The sequence below is a fragment of the Ursus americanus genome, chromosome 25 (assembly GCF_024610735.1).
Source record: "Ursus americanus isolate L20-20 chromosome 25, mUrsAme1.1.p, whole genome shotgun sequence".
In the NCBI taxonomy this organism is placed as follows: Eukaryota; Metazoa; Chordata; class Mammalia; order Carnivora; family Ursidae; genus Ursus; species Ursus americanus.
This window is the reverse complement of record NC_142151.1, coordinates 11,067,134-11,082,444: the sequence shown is the minus strand read 5'-3', so window position 1 is coordinate 11,082,444 and position 15,311 is coordinate 11,067,134. Positions and strand designations below refer to the sequence as shown.

General features: G+C 36.0%; 1 protein-coding gene across 1 annotated transcript; it reads right to left on the bottom strand.

The window, feature by feature from the left end:
- Nucleotides 1–638: 638 nt before the first annotated feature.
- Nucleotides 639–15,286, bottom strand: CLEC9A (C-type lectin domain containing 9A). The gene is made up of 6 exons (XM_045781258.2): nucleotides 15,156–15,286; nucleotides 13,204–13,284; nucleotides 6,339–6,485; nucleotides 3,212–3,363; nucleotides 1,891–2,012; nucleotides 639–1,198 (listed from the first exon to the last, which is right to left on the bottom strand). The coding sequence occupies exons 1-6, from the start codon at nucleotides 15,244–15,246 to the stop codon at nucleotides 1,066–1,068; spliced, it is 726 nt and encodes a 241-aa protein (XP_045637214.2). The 5' UTR covers nucleotides 15,247–15,286; the 3' UTR covers nucleotides 639–1,065.
- Between the last annotated feature and the right edge of the window lie 25 nt (nucleotides 15,287–15,311).

Here is a 15,311-nt window from a genome sequence, read left to right as displayed (position 1 = left end):
ATAAAGCTAAGTGAAATAAGTCAGAGAAAGAAAAATACCATATGATCTCACTCATATGTGGAATTTCAGGAACAAAACAAATGAGCAAAGGAAAAAACAAAAAGAGAGACAAGCCAAGAAACAGACTTAACCATAGAGAACAAACTGATGGTTACCAGAAGGGAGGTGAATTGGGGGGGGGCGGGTAAAATAGGTGATGGGAATTAAGGAGTGCACTTTTGTGATGAGCACTGGGTGATGCATGGAATTGTTGAATCACGATATTGTACACCTGAAACTAATATTACATTGTATGTTAACTACCTGGAATTAAAATAAAAAAAAAAGAAAAAAAAAGGGCTGGAGTGTTAACCTTGAGAGTCCCCACCTGAGCCCTTTGATTTGTGAGTGGTGGGGAGAAGCGGTGAGAGGGAGGAAGGAAGTTCACAACTGTCCTTTACTGGAGATGCACTGGTATTGGCAGCCTGACTCTTCCTTCTGCTTATATGAAGTGAACGTGTCCACTAGAATTTCCTAAAAGGCTATTGTCTTACTGGCGGCAGATAGCTCCCTGTCTTCCTTCTAATTTGAAAATCCATATCTCTGTCTGACCGTCCTACTGGTTCGATAGCAGAAAATGCATAGAAAAATCCGGCAAGTAGAGATTTTAAAAGGCCACATTTATTTATTTATTTTTAAAAAATCAGTCAGCTAGAAATGCATCATCTCCCCCCAGTGGCTTATAGATTTTTGCACAGAGTTTATAGTCACTCTAGACTAGGAGAAAAAAAAAAAAGCACAAAGAAAGGATTCTTATTGTTTGTTCTCAACCTTTCAGCTTTCGTCCACTGTATCCATAAATCATTTCTATTCTTGGCAATTTAAACAATGTCAAATGAAGGTCTGGAAAGTATTGAAGAAGATTGCCAAGTGCAAATGTAGAGATAGGTTTTGAGTCCCTGGTAGGTAGTTTCATAGGCCACACATAGGTTTACTTCTGCTCTTGCTCTTTGGAAATTTGTGGCAGGGTTTCCAATGTCCTGTTCAACATACTATCATAATAGATCTCTTCCGGTACAATTGCTATCAGATAGAGGATTTTAATGCATACTTCTCACAGATAAAATATTTCCAAATGTTGCAGTTAGCAGAAGAAAGGAACTTGTCGTTGAGATATCCACAGAGCTGGTCGGTTGATTGGAATGTCTGTATTGGCAATCTGGAGAAGGAAGTCAGTGAATCTGACATTAGGTGTGGGGCTTACAGAGATGTTCTTGTGGGTCACTGATGAGAGGTGGGTAGCTTTTTGTTTTGTTTTGTTTTAATATGGTGCCCTCCTGTGGCACCCTCCTTCTTCCGTAATAGAGGTGTTTTCTCTCAATAAAAATATGTTAACATAACATCACAAAACCTCATATTAAAGGAAATAGGTACACAAAAATAGGCCCTAACTTAGGATCTCTTTCCTGACTCTTCATTCTCAAAATACTAAAGCACTTAATCCTGTTCACCAATCTCCCTAGTTCTATCTAAAGAGTATAACAGGGAAAAATAAATAAAGTAAAAAGCTTAATAGGGAATTCTCTTAATAGTACTATAATTTCTTTCCCTTAGCACTCACTAGCAATTAAATGATACACAGGGAACATCCGTACTAATTATATTGTTCATTCAGATTCTCAAATTGATGCGAATGTGCTAGAGTGTAATGGCAACGGGGCTGAAAAGTAGGAAGACTTGGAAGCCACGAAGCTGCTCTTAAATTACCTCAGCTTTGAGTCCAGTCAAAAGCCTGTGAAATTATCAAGCTGGCTATGTCTTCTGGAGAAAATCTGAGGTCTAAAATAAAATGAACTTTGGAATTCCCTCATGTTTCTACTTTTTCTTGTAACAGTTCTCTCAGACACTTACAGGTCAGGGGAAGGAGAGGAGCCATCTTCCCAAAGCCAAGGTCTGCTGAGTCCATCCTGAGACAGCCCCACCCAGTAATCATAGCCTCTTCGGACCTTCCTCAGGATGCCAGTGATAAATTCCTAGAAGAAACAAGACCCGAACAGTGAACTGAGGGGAAAACAACAACAAACTATCATGAAATATAAAGTGTGGCATTTTGCCTAGACAGACGTTAATGGGAACTTGAGAGTTAGAGAACAAGACAGAGGGTTTTAAAGAAGGGATACATTTTATAGATTTTTTTTTATTGCCATGTGATAGATGGGGTGTTAAGGACTATGGGGAAAATAGGCATCTGGTATTAAAATAATCTTAACAGATTCAGAGTTTGCCAGATACTATATGTCAAAACAAGGTGTCATACTGAACTTTCAGTATCAGGAAAAGTAAAAACATCCTTGACATCATAGACCACATAGAGCATTCTTTCCCAGTATACTTCAATATGAGAAATAGTTTAGGAGATTCCAGAGGCAAATTAACTGTAGGCATATTTGTTAGAAAAAAACATTATTGACTTAGATAACCAAATTTGCACAGAAAAAAAAGGTGTAAACCTATAATTGTTAAGTCCAAGTTGCCTCAGTTTACTGCATATCCTTAACATATCCTTAAATTGTTCTTTAATTGTTCTTGGAAAAATGAACTTTAACTAATTATTGACTATAGCAAACAAACATTTTTAATAAGATCAGAAATGTGTAACTGTGTATTCTACTTCACACACATTTATGGGTAAAATGATTTCAGAGAAACACTGCTTGTTAAGATGTTAGTAAAGGAGACTTAACGTCAATTACACATTTCATTTAGCAAATGCTTATTTTTATAGACCTCGCCATTTCGTGACATCACTTCCCTTTTTATACGTTGGCTTTTTCTTTTAATTATAAAATTTTTATTGGTTGTTACACTTCCCTACAGCTTTGAAAATAACAGATTTGAAACATATTCAAAATTATAATATATGTATATCTTGGAGTGGATTAACAAGTGACAAAACGGTATTTCCCTTACCTCCTCTGCTTTTTGATTAACAAAGGACATACCACTAACATATTCCTCTTGATTTCTGGATAGCTTCCTGTTTGGTTTTTTGTCCCATTAATAGGAAAAAAAACCTTGGTAATTCCTACTTTGTCTCTTTTGAATCCTTATTAAATATAATAAATATACTTGTGTTATAGAATATTAAGAAATCCTAATTAGAATCAGTCCTTTCCGTTCACGTGTATCAGAGTATTTTCAGAGTGATACGAAACCATGAGAAGGTGTTTACCATTTCTTCTCTGCTGTCTATTTGTAGAAGATTAGAACCCTCCTTCAAACAGTCCTCTTTACTGGTGTTCCAAAATTTCCAGTTTTCAAAGACACGATAACAACTTCCTCCGTTCTGAATCCAGTTGTCTGGACAAGGGTTGCAGTTATGGACTTTGAATAGAAACATTTTACTTTGTTAAAGTTATTATAAAAATATTAGTGGCACATCTCCTCAAAAGAAATCTTTGTCTCACCCCCGGTGAAGCAGAACATTGTAACCAAATGGTTCAGATGAGCTGGTCCTTACCACAGAAAGATTTATAAATTTCCAACTGCAATAGGTCTAGAAGAATTAGTTTAAGATAAAATTAATTTCAGAATATCTTTTTCCAAATTGTTCCTCTCCTAATAACAATTGAGCTGATTATTCTATTTTTATAAATCTTTACCATCTTTAAGCTTACATCATGTATAGTCTTTATTGTTTGCTTATTGTTTCATGTCTATTAATCTCACTGGCCCGATTTAGTTGGAATACATACTGGACCATTACGCAAGCTGATAGTAAGTTTCAAGATGATGTGCAAATTCTGAGAGTTAAACATGAGATGTTTCCTAGAGCATGGACAGAATAAACAGGGCACTTTGAAGACTGAGTTGAAAATATGTGGGTGAGGAAAATTGAAGAAAAACATAAGTAAGTAAAATAAGTCAAGCAGAGAAAGACAATTATCATATGGTTTCACTCATTTATGGAACATAAGAAATAGGAAGATTGGTAGAAGAAGGAAGGGAAGAATGAAGGGGGGGTAAACAGAAGGGGGAATGAACCATGACAGATTATGGACTCAGGGAAACAAACTGAGGGCTTCAGAGGGGAGGGGGTGGGGGATTGGGATAGGCCTGTGATGGGTATTAAGGAGGGCACATATTGCATGGTGCACTGGGTGTTATACGCAAATAATGAATCATGGAACATTGCATCAAAAACTGGGGATGTACTGTATGGTGACTAATGCAACAAAATAAAAATTATAAAAAAAAAAAAGGAAAAACATAAGTTACCAATTAGCTTATTTCAGGACTTAGAAGTAAGCCATATTATTTAATCAGTTTTATGAAACCCATCTTAAGAAAGAATATATTCACAAAAGAATTGTGCTCAAGACTGTAAAAGATGGACCAAAAAGCAAGAACTTGACCACATGTTTCTTGCACAGAGGGAAAGACACTGAAATTTCCAGAACTCTGGTTTCTAGAGAGAGGCCTTCTATTTAGGGTCACAAATAGTTCATTATCAGTGTCCAGGGCCTGGATGTTGAGTTATTTAAAGCTTTTCAATATCTTTTGTTTGGAATCTCTGCTAATCAGTGTCTTAACTATTGTTACGGCAAGACTGGTATTGACAAAGGCAGCTGAAAGGTTGGAGGACATATCAGATTTGTAAGTCTCCAAAATGGATATCGCTATTGTCTCAAGGTTAATGGCTCAGAGGTAGGGCTAATTCATGTTTGCAAAAGCTTGTTATATTTATAAACACTGTTGGGCACCCAGTGATTCTGTAAACATTATTTGACTAAATTTCAACCAGAAGGTAGGGTTTTGACCTCTCTCATTGGTGATTATTTAAATGATATCCACTACAGGGATAATTAATGTCAATTAAAAAAATTAATGTCAATTAAGTAGCCATAGAATACTTGACAAACTATACCACACATAGAAATAAGGCTGTTTTAAGTTCAAGATTCTACTAAGAGATGTAAAAAATAAAACGGAAGTAACTTCATTGAATTTTTAAAAAGAGTTGAACCCTGCATTGTTATAATTTTATGATAAATACTCTGATTTTTAAAATGATTTTTCTGCTCAAAGAGATATCTAAATTTAAATCTAAAGCAGTGTTTATTTAAACTAAGTATATTGAAGAATTTAGAGCTATAATTAAAGATACACCTATTAATTTGAGTGATTGGATAAAACATAAAATGCTGCTTTAAAAAAAAATCCGATCTCAGAGTCCATAGTCTCTCATGATTCATTCCCCCTTCTGATTACCCCCCCTTTCTTTATCCCTTTCTTCTCCTACCGATCTTCCTAGTTCTTATGTTCCATAGATGAGAGAAATCATATGATAATTGTCTTTCTCTGCTTGACTTATTTCACTTAGCATTATCTCCTCCAGTGCCATCCATGTTGCATCAAATGTTGAGAACTCGTTCTTTCTGATAGCTGAGAAATATTCCATTGTATATATGGACCACAACTTCTTAATCCAGTCATCTGTTGAAGGGCATCTCGGTTCCTTCCATGATTTAGCTATTGTGGACAATGCTGCTATGAATATTGGCCCTTCTCTTCACTACATCTGTATCTTTGGGTAAATACCCAGTAGTGCAATGGCTGGATCATAGGGTAGCTCAATTTTTAACTTTTTAAGGGACCTCCACATTGTTTTCCAGAGTGGCTGTACCAACTTGCATTCCCACCAACAATGTAGGAGGGATCCCCTTTCTCCACATCCTCTCCAACAATTGGTGTTTCCTACCTTGTTAATTTTTGCCATTCTAACTGGCATAAGGTGGTATCTTAGTGTGGTTTTGATTTGAATTTCCCTGATGGCTAATGATTTTGAACATTTTTCATGTGTCTGAGGGCTTCAGAGCGGAAAGGGGTGGGGGAATGGGATAGACTGGTGATGGGTAGTAAGAAGGGCACATATTGCATGGTGCACTGGGTGTTATACGCTACTAATGAATCATCAAACTTTACGTCAGAAACCAGGGATGTACTGTATGGTGACTAACATAATATAATAAAAAAATTTTAAAAAATAAAATAAAATAAAATAAATAGTTTCTGAAAAAAAAAATCCGATCTGCTAATCCTACCCATTTCCCTTTGAAATTTGACTGTGTGTTTTTTAAATCTGCATTTCTTGAGACCTCAGTATTTTCCACATACTATTGAAATATATAAATATATAAAAAACATTGAACTGGAGTGTGGATCAAAATTAAGTCCCTCCTAATTTTAAAATTCTGTCTGCAATTTTGCAGACAGTAAAATGCATGTCACTGTTTCTTTTGAGGAATTGGTGCCTGTATTTGTATGTGCACAGTGGAAACTGATTTTACATCAATTACCTGAACTGAAAGAGTTTTGCATCAAGGTTTGGCAATATTTCATCTGAAGGTTATGGTTTTTCTTCCATCGTGTGAAATTCGACAGTGCTCTGTCCTGATGGATGAGTTTTTCTTGCTGCTTCATTGCAATAGTGGTCACCTGGAACACTTAAACAATAAATAACAATCATTCTTAATTAAAAATATTGACAAATTAGAACAAAGTAATTCTCCATACAGACTAAGGACAACTACAAATTACTGATTATTTTTGTGACTTTAATTTGCATTAAGGTTTTGCTTAAAATTTACACTGTTCAAGAATCAAAAACTTTGAGGAGCCTGGGTGGCTCAGTGGGTTAAGTGTCTGCCTTCTGCTCAGGTTGTGATCCTGGGACTTGGGATGCAGCCTTGTGGCTGGTTCCCTGCTCAGCAGGGAGCTTGCTTCTCCTTTTTCCTCTGCCCCTCCTCCCTGCTTATGCTCTCTCTCTCTCTAATAAATAAATAAAATCTTTAAAAAAATTTTTTTAAAAGAATCAAAACCTTCAAAGGATACAGAGCAAAAAACCCCTTTGCCACCCAGATGCACCCAACTCCACTCCCCCAGAGGAATTAGTTTACAAATTTCTTTTTTATTCTTCCACACTTATTTTGAATTTGACAAGTAAATGAATATAAAATACCCCCTTTTTATACAAACAGTAATGATCTATTTATATGGTTTTTCATATTTCATATTTTACCACTTAAAATATATTTTGGACATAATTCCCTATCAGTATTTAAAGAGCTTTCTCATTCTTTCATTATAACTGTATCAAAATTCCATCGTATGAATATATCATGATTTATGTTAGTCTTTCCCTACTGACTTTTAGACTATTTGTAATATTTTGGTATTCCAGAAATATATACCATAATAAAGAACCCTAGTCATACATAAGTTCACACATATGCAAGTGTATTTTTGAGAAAAATTGCTAGGTCAAAGTTTATGTGCATGTAAATTGTACTAGATATTTCCAAATTACCCTCACACAAGCTGTTGCAAATAGTATTTCATTACCATTTGAATTTACATTTCCCTTTTTATGCTTGGTGTTGAAAGTTTTTCTCGTACATATAAATGTCAGTTGCATTTCCTTTTCTATGGAGAGTGTAATTATATAATTATATATTAAATTTTTTTTCATTGAGTTTCTAGTCTTTTCCTTATTGTTTTACATGAGGTCTTTATTGCGTTGTGAGAATTCATTCAAACAGGCCTGGGATCAGCCTGAACTGTGTTTCTAAAGTTCCTGCCTGGCCCTGACCTTTGGACAAGGTATGAGACATACTCATTAATAGTGTAGCTTTGTAACCATCAGTCTGAGGATTTTTTGGTCAGATGACACTAGCTCGTCAGCATTGTTTACTGATGCCATATGACTGATGATTTGCCCCTGGTTACAATGAGACCCTGAGCAGACTTTGCTGTCGAAGCCGGTTACCTGGAAGGAATTGCCTATGTGGGGACACCTGGGTGGCTCAGTCGGTTACGTATCTGCCCTCGGCTCAGATCATGATCCCAAAGTCCTGGGATCAGGTCCACATCAGGCTCCTTGCTCAGCAGAGAGCCTGCTTCTCCCTCTGCCTGCCTGCCATTCCCCCCTGCTTGTGCTCTTTCTCTCTCTGACCAATAAGTAAAATCTTTAAAAAAAAAAAAAAGAAAGAAAGAAAGAAATATGCCTATGTGATCAGCATAATATAAAAATTACCAGGCAAGACTCCATTTTGTGCTCCCTGCTACCCAAGTGTTTTGTGGACACACACATCAGTGGTTCCTGACTCAAGGGAGAAATTGTGTCCTGAGAAGATAGTTACAGAGGGAGGACAACGTACTTGTCTGTACCTGGCCTCTCCAGACCATATCCTGACTTGAATGAGGTTCTTTTTTTTTTTTAAAGATTTTATTTATTTACTCAACAGAGACAGCCAGCGAGAGAGGGAACACAAGCAGGGGGAGTGGGAGAGGAAGAAGCAGGCTCATAGCGGAGGAGCCCGATGTGGGGCTTGATCCCAGAACGCCAGGATCACGCCCTGAGCCGAAGGCAGACGCTTAACAACTGCGCTACCCAGGCGCCCCTGAATGCTGTTCTTAAACTGCATTCTTCTCTCGTAATAAACTATAGATTTGTAACCATTGTCATTTCAGGTCCTGTGACTCTCCTTTAGCAACCAATCCTGTTTAGCTGATTGTGTTACTGCACTTACATTTGGGTAAACTCAGCTTGTGCACGATATGAGCCACGAGTTTCCCAGTGTATCTCTTGACTTTGCTTGTGGTAGTTCACCCTACATACATCAGATGCTTTTTGAGTCATTTTGAGTAGAAGTCTTACACCTGAGATTATATTTTTTACAAGTATATTTCACTTTCATATTTTCATGTAGCTGGAATTTATTTGGTTGAAATTTATGAGGTATGATTTCCAAATTTTTTCCCCCAGATGGCGACATTGTGGTCTCATATCATTTGTTGACTAACCCCCTCCTTACCCTCTTTTAATCTTTAGCTTACTGTAATTTCCAATAAACCACTTTGATATATTTCTATTGTTTTAATGATATTCAATCCACCTGCTTATCTACTCATAGGTCAGTACCACACAGCCTTCATTATTGTAGATTTATAATTTATTTCAGTATTTGGCAGGGCCAGTCCTCCCATTTTCATATTATTTTTATATTTTTTATAGTTCTTTCCTAGCTTTTAAGTCAGTTCTTTTTTAAAGATTTTTAGAAAAATTAATTTCTTTGACAGAGAGAGAGAGTACAAGCAGAGGGAGAGGAAGAAGAAGGCTTCCCGCTGAGTAGGGAGCCCGATGTAGGGCTCTATCCCAGGACCCTGGGATCAGGACCTGAGCGGAAGGCAGATGCTTAACTGGCTGAGCCACCCAGGGGCCCCAAGTCAGTTCTTTTTAAAAACCATTTTATAGAGTATCCATTCCTATTTTACTGAATAGTTTTTGAGCATGGATATTAATTTTCTTTACGCTGCTTGTTTTTATAGAATCCCTTGAACCTATGGGTTCATGTTTTTAATCAGTTTTGGAAAATCTTCATCCAGTAAGTCTTAAAATAATATTACTTTTGTCTAACTCTCTCTGTCTTGTACTTTGGGTCTACTATTACACACATACTAATCTTTCTCAATATGCTCTAGGACTCACCTTCTTTTCTATGTTTTGCTCAAGAGCTATGGACAATGGGTGGCTATGCCTTATCCATCTGTGGATGGTTCAGGTAATCCCGCTGGCTAGTGGACTATGTTCCTTCTTCCTAACGAAAGGTTGGGTGTAACCAGAGTGGGGAGTAAGAAAGAGAGTAATGTTCTATATTTTATTCGATTTATAACTTGGCATGTTTGGAGACTTCCTTTTAGGAATTTGAAGTATTATTCCCAAATTTTGAATTTTGATGAACTTTTTCTAGATTAACTATATTCTCGAGGCTATTGCTGTTTTGTTTATTACTATCTGAAAAGGTCGTACTACATAAAACTGTAACAAAACTGGAGAAAGGGAAACGAGACTTCTCTTTAGTTTCTCCCTATCTGGGAAGCAATGTACTGTACCTTTACTGGTGTTGGGCTTGTAATCAATTTGCAACAAGTGAGGAATAAAGATTAAACAATATATTTACTTAAGGGAATGTAAGACAAATGTTTTTAAAGCCCTCCCAAATAAAAGTGTTTATTATATGGTGTTATATGATATATCTAATTGATGAATTAAGAAAATGAAAAAGAATAGTAAAAACAAATGGAAAAATCTGATTTTTTAGAAAATATTTTGCCCTACAGAGTTTTTTAAATAGTAAGTAATTAGCTTAAGTCATATGGTTGGAAAAAACAGAACATACAAAATAGTAGGAAGAAAGCAAGACATTACTTCTTACATTTAAACCTACCATTCAAATAACAGTTGTTAACATTTAGTTTATATCTATTGAAACTTTTTTCCATATTTGTACGTAAAAAATACATCTATTTTACATAAAATTTTTATAAAACTATATTTTTCCATAACTGAATTTTTTATCTGTTATTTCATGGGAAAATATTGCATAACCACATCTCCATGTTAGTAACAATAGTTCTAGAAGACTTCTTTAAATTACTGCAGAGTATTCTTTAATATCAATGTAGCATGACTAATTTTTACCCGTTATTTTATTGGCAGACATCTATGGATGCACTTTTGATGGTATATAAGAATAATTTGTAACTGACCATTGATTAATATCATGATACTTTAAACAGGATATAGATTTCATCCATTTCTCTTTGTCAGAAACATGTCCTTGTTTTTACTATGTATGTTAAATTACATACATCATATTTGCTTATATTTATAATTTAAATATTAGTATTGACCTTTCTCTTGCATTGAACATTTTCATGGAGAAAACATTCAACAGCCCTAAGACTGTTTCGAGAATGTGTAAGATCACCTCTGCAAATGACCGTATTGGTAGCAAAAAAACGAAAGTCACTATACTTGAACAAAAGCCAATGGTAAAAACATTTCACATTTGTGTGGTAATATTTAAAACTTTTAAAAGTATTTATAACTATTAACACAAAACAAAGCCAAAACTTTTACTTATGAGCATTTTCCAGAAATCACTGAAAGTTTTAAATACTTTATTTTCTGGTTAGCTTTCCTTTATCCTCATCAAAACCTTTTCTTCACCCGATTTTTGTTTTGGGAGTTAAAAAAAAATTGTTTAATACACACTACAACCATGGAATTGCAACATTAAAAAAAAATAACAAAAAAATAAATAAATAAACACTGACATTGTCACCATCTATCCTCCTCTCCTGACCCCATTTTTAGTTACTTCTTATATATCCTTCCAGTGTCACTTGGCATATGATGAAAATATCTGTTGTCAATCAAATGGTGGGGTAGTGTATACATTACTTTAAAAGTTGCTTTTTTCACTTGAGGATGTGTCATGAAGACATTTACATCAGTCCGTAGAGAGCAGCTGCTCTTACTGCTGTTCTCCCCCTGCCTCCCCTCCCCCTCGTCTCCATTTCTACTTCTTCTTCTTCCTCCTTCTGTTTCTCCTTCTCCTTCTCTTTCTCTTCCTTGTTTCATGGCATTCCATGGTGGGGGTGTACTATTGTTAATGTAAATGATCCCTTAATGATGGGCATTTGAGTTTTCCCAATCTTTTTTTTTTCTTTTATCCCATTGCTATCCATGCAAGTTTATCTATAGAAAAAGTTTCCAAAAGTGGGATTTGTGGGTCAAAGTTAGTACAATTTTACATGACCCAGAGTTTGTTAGGAACATGATTATCATAATTTATCTAAACAGATTTCATGAACTACAGAGAGAGAAAGATGAAAGTGAATGTATATCGGACAGCAAGTTTTTTGAGGGTGTGGAAAAAATGTAGAGTATGTTTTTACGAACATCCTTAGTATGTACTGTGTGCTTTTGGCTTTGTAATAGTTGGTGACTGGAGACCACAAGTTCATTTTTATATATAGACAAACTCTATATCCCAATCACTTAATAATATTGCTTTAAGTATTGCATCTTCAGTTATCTTGTTTTTAATTGAAAGTGTTCTTTATACTTCATTTGTTTAATCTTCTTACCCCAGACAGTACCTATTTACAAAGCAACATTGAGATTTATCATATAGGTGTGATATTTAAACCACATCTTTTGATACTTGCAATGCCAATTAAATATGAATTCTTGTACTGTCATTAGAATGGAGCCCAGCAATATTTCTTTCAAAGTGCCCAAGTTTTAGAGAAAAAAACTGAATTATTGGATGTTAATTACTTATCTGTTAGTTGTCTTTCAACTCTGCAATCTATTTCCAGTGTGTCTGTTTGATAAATAGATATTTAAACATGAGTTTCTTTTAAAAAAATGGACTTGCATTTGGTTTAAATAATGCATTTTCATATGAAGCACAGAGGGTGAGATAAGGAAAACTTTCTGGAAGTGCTAACATTTGCTGTGAGTGTTGATATTTCTTTTCAGGTGATAGACAATGTAAAAATTATTTATTGAGTTTCTAGTAATTCTTAACACAATTTTCTAAGAACAATCAGGAAAATAAGCTCATAGCTAACATGAACAAGATTAAGTTTCTTGTACTTTGTGGAAACAAATCTGAACACTTCCTCATTGTAGAACTCATAATTCTCCCTCAACAGCTAAAGTCTCCTACATAAAGAAATGATTTGCCAGAGCATATAAAAAGGAAGAATTATCTGGACAATAACCTTTATCTCTGTCTTTCTAAGCACATTTCTTAGTATTAGCATGAATGATAATGCAGGTTATTAGTTTTTGTTTGTTTGATTTTTGGAATCACAGCCCTGTAATTATATTTTATAAAAATTTCACTTGCCGGATATGAAAACATGTCTTAAATTTAGACTAAAGGAAATAAAGAAATGTGACTAAAGGGATGCCTGGGTAGCTCAGTCAGTTAAGCGTCTGCCTTTGGCTCAGGTCATGATCTCAGGGTCCTGGGATGGAGCCCGGAGTGGGGTTCCCTGCTAAGTGGGGAGTCTGCTTCTCCTTCTCCCTTTCTCTCTATCTCTCCCCCTACTCATTCTCCCCACCCCTGTCAAATAAAAAAAAAAAAAGGAAGCCATTATTTTGTATCAGTTATATGCATTTACATGTTTCTGATTGATTTATCTATTTATAAATGATGACATTTTATTTATAATGATATACACATACAGAATTGTATATAAAGCTACATGCAGTGTATATGTATGTTTGTAATGTATAATTGTGTATAAAGTATATGAAATATATGTATATAGATTATTTTGAAGATATCCTTTTGTACTTACACTTGATCCCCAAGAAAATGGAGGTTGTTACTGAGCCCACGCAGAGAATACATGAAATCACCATCACCAGACACCATGATCCTGAACAAGGCATAGGGGCAATGACACTGAGTTAGAAAAAGTAGATGAAAGAGATGGGCCAGGGCGAGAATAGACTAAGTGAGAGATAAAATAAGCATTCTTACTAGAGAATCCTTGAGGTCATGGGAACTGTGATAACAGGAAAAAAGAACTCCAACTTTTTGAAATGCAAGTTGTAACTTGGAACACCTTTTTTTTTTTTTTTTAAAGATTTTATTTATTTGAGAGAAAGAGAGAGAGTGCACAAGCAGGGGGAGGGAAAAGTGCAGAAGGAGAAGCAGACTCCCTGCTGAGTGGGCTCTATCATGGGATCATGACCTGAGAATCATGACCTGAGGCGAAGGCAGATGCTTAACTGACTGAGCCACCCAGGCACCCCAGAACACTCTGGATTTTGAAAGATATCAAATTCAATAGGTTAAGTAACATACTCCTCTTATCCTTATATGATGCCCCAACCTTACCAACTAGTTACATGTATTCTTTTCCAACAATCTTTTAGACACTATAGCAAACCAGATAGCAGGCTTTCATTTTTTTTTTAAGATTTTATTTATTTATTCGACAGAGATAGAGACAGCCAATGAGAGAGGGAACACAAGCAGGGGGAGTGGGAGAGGAAGAAGCAGGCTCATAGTGGAGGAGCCTGACGTGGGGCTCGATCCCATAACGCCGGGATCACGCCCTAAGCCGAAGGCAGACGCTTAACCGCTGTGCCACCCAGGCGCCCCAGGCTTTCATTTTTTGAAAGCAGAAATGCTGTGATGCATTTCCTCATCTCTTTTCAGTACCACTTAAATGATTGGTTTAGAGATATTTCTTTTGAACATACAATTTTGGATGAGGAACACTTTTTTTCCAGGTAATTTTGCATCTATTCAGGAAAGAAAAATGAAGAATGTGTGATTTGTTATATTCTTAATGCTAATCAGAGAATAAAATAAAAGTTATCTTTGGATTATGTGGTAGGCTGAATAAACCCCTGCCCCAAATGCCCATGTCCTACTCCCTGGAACCTGTGAATATTACCTTATATGGCAAAGGAGACTTTAAAATGTAATTAAGTTAAGGATCTTGGGATGGAGACATTATCCTGTTTTATCTGGGCCTTTATAAGTGAGAGGTCAGTGGTCGGGGTGCTATACGATGATGGAAGCAGAAAGAAATTTGAAGGCACAGCGCTGCTGGCTTTGAAGATGGAAGAAGGGGCCATGAGCCAAGTGAAGCAAGAAGTGCAGCTCTAGAAACTGGAAAACACAAACGAATAGATTCTCCCCTAGCTAGAGCCTCTTGAAGGAGAGCAGCCCTGACAACAGCTTGCCCAGTGAAACCTATTTTGGACTTCTGATCTTTAGAACTGCAAGACGATAAATTTGCATTGTATTATTAACCCCTTTGGTCTGTGGTAATTTATTATCAAAATAACAGGAAGCTAATACAAATGTTAAGATCACCAGAACCGGTCACCATAGCACACAGCTCCAGCCTGGCGAGTTTTGTCAGTTTTTCAGCCTATGTTTTCTCTTTATTTCCTAGTCTTCGTCAGGTAATTTTTAGGGCATTTTATGCAGGAACTAAAATAATAAAAAATATGTGATTTCTTTCATTTATCTTCCAAATCCCGGAATTCTTTGTCTTTCCAGCAAGAGAGAGGGAAAAGGTACTATATATTTGTCAAATCCATCACTCTTTTCCTTTTGCACCTGTACTTACTCTTCCACATCACTTCATCTTTTAATGTTAGTGTATCATGCACGTTATCAGATGCATATGTGGGTTATCTCATTAGAAAAATCACCTTGGGCTCATCACAGAACAGGAAACAAAGCATAAACTGCAAAGTCTTGGACTAAATAATCAGAACTGGTTACCTGAAAACTTGGTGGAAGACAGATGTTTCTGGTAAGGGCTTGGTGTTGGATTATCCCACTGAAGAGAGGCGTATGTTTCTTCCTCCTGCATGTCTGAGATGCTGTGAGAGGTAAGGCAGTCCACACGAGTAGCTAAGACAAATCACTCCTCTTGTG